The 1,970-nt window shown below is 36.1% G+C and overlaps 1 protein-coding gene across 1 annotated transcript; it reads right to left on the bottom strand.

The window, feature by feature from the left end:
- Positions 1-432: 432 nt before the first annotated feature.
- Positions 433-588, bottom strand: K441DRAFT_560557 (uncharacterized protein; the record flags this gene model as incomplete). The annotated part of the gene is made up of 1 exon (XM_067643494.1): positions 433-588. A coding segment is annotated over one exon (156 nt), but the record flags the coding sequence as incomplete, so codon positions are not given.
- Between the last annotated feature and the right edge of the window lie 1,382 nt (positions 589-1,970).

Raw genomic sequence — 1,970 nt, 5'->3', positions numbered from 1 at the left:
CTAACCTTAAATGGAAACTCGTCACCTTTTTCTAATTATAAAAGTCGTATCCTTTAGCCAAATACGAGTGAACGGTTCTAGAAACGTTAACTAAGAAAGAGCGACAATGATAGAAACAGAGCAGTGGTATTAAGGTGCGAGTCATTTTTCTAGATAAATACAATTTCATTCAAAACTATAAAAGATTACTACTATAAATAGATATATTCTAAGCCCGTATAATAACTATAATTTATAACCCTCTAGCAGTCTAAGCGAGATAGGTCACCCCTAGCATTACTTAAATACTAGGACTTGCAAATAATCAAAATAGGAGACTTATTCGTCATTGTAATTGCTATACCCTTTATTACTTTCTACCCTCTTAATTACCTCATTAGCTAGCTCCTCTAGCGTCTCTACTTACTTCACCCTATATTTCTAACAAGTAAACTATATATTGGCCCACCTAAAATATCCCTTTAGATAACAAACCACTAACTTCTTATCCTTCGCGTACTCGCCAAGCTTTAGTAAGGATATCGGCGATATAGTATTCGGATTGAAGAATATGGTAATTACCGTGGCGCGCTTTAAGCCGTTGGACTCCTATTCGATTTGCCTCTATACTTCTTTATTAAGTTTATCTTGCGGTAGAGAACTATCCTAGTTATTACGCCGTAGGTTTAGAACTGTGATTTTACACGGCTTAAGGAGCTCTATAATATCCTTTTACTATTTTATCGCTTTACTACTTTCGATGCTACTAGTAAGGAAGACAGATTTTCTAGTAATAGCACGTATGGACGGTATGGTTAGTGGCTAATAGATAATAAAGTTGGGGTGCTTATTTATAACGATAGGTTTAGCGGATTTTTTAGTAGGAGTCGTGATGCTTAGGGCGGTAGGCGTAGAGTCGGCGGGAATTCCGATAGGACTTAAAACGATCAAAATCGCAGCCAGTTCGGCGGGGATTTTAATAGGAGTCATGGCGATTGAGGGCGTAGTGATAAACTAAAAGTTTGGGGATGACTTAGATATAAGGCAAGTTTGCGAAAGATAACTTAGATAAGAGTCTTGCCTATTGGTTCTGTATAAAATAAAATAGTTTATAATAGTTTCTTCTACAAGAGCGTAGTGTACTTGCTTTATAGGCCTCTTCTTAGTAAGGAGATATGGAAATCTGCCTTGGAATGGAAGGCTTAGATGCTAAAGTCGGCCTAGAAAGGAGAGAGTCTTAGAACGCGAGGCACTCCAGGCCCTATATATCTCTCCTACGCACTTAAAAAAGTGGCGTAAATCTAACTACTACTATAGCCCTATAACCATAGACCTTATACCGACCCACTCGGTCCGTTATCCCCTTAATCCACCTAATCTATACCTAGTTACCCACCTAATCTACCTAATCCACCTAATCTACCTAATCCACCTATCCCTACTAATATCTTATGTGACGGCTAAGATATTCTATTAAACCCTAGATATAAAAGTTACCTTATATACTTCTATTAGCTGCTAATGTTTTTTAAACTTTATCTACGCAAATCCGATTGCCACCTACTACTATATATAGAGCTGCTAAACTGCGCTAAATTCTCAAAAAACTAAAGTAAGGCATATTCCTTAGCTTATGGCTAAATTAACTAATAGACATAGCCATAAACTCCTTATTAGAGTGGCCATGTTAACGACCCGTAAAAATAACCATTATAGCGCATTGCTACCCGCCCTTACTATTATTAAAATTATTCTTATAATTTTAAACAGCCTTGTAATTGTAATGTAGTTAAACAGTATCTAGTAAAGGCGTAAGCCTAGGGAAAAGCGGGTAAATACTAAGTAAGGTATAGCAGACCCAAAATAACTCCTTTTTATACCGCATTTCACTTAAGAAAAGGCTTATTTATATTTTAATTTTTAGGCTCCTCTTAATATATAAGTAATGGGGTATTTATTATATATAGAACTTCTATAGCAAATGGATTTTT

This window comes from Cenococcum geophilum (assembly GCF_001692895.1).
Source record: "Cenococcum geophilum 1.58 unplaced genomic scaffold K441scaffold_21, whole genome shotgun sequence".
NCBI lineage: Eukaryota > Fungi > Ascomycota > Dothideomycetes > Gloniales > Gloniaceae > Cenococcum > Cenococcum geophilum.
The sequence above is the reverse complement of the archived record's forward strand: the minus strand, read 5'-3'. Positions and strand labels throughout refer to the sequence as shown.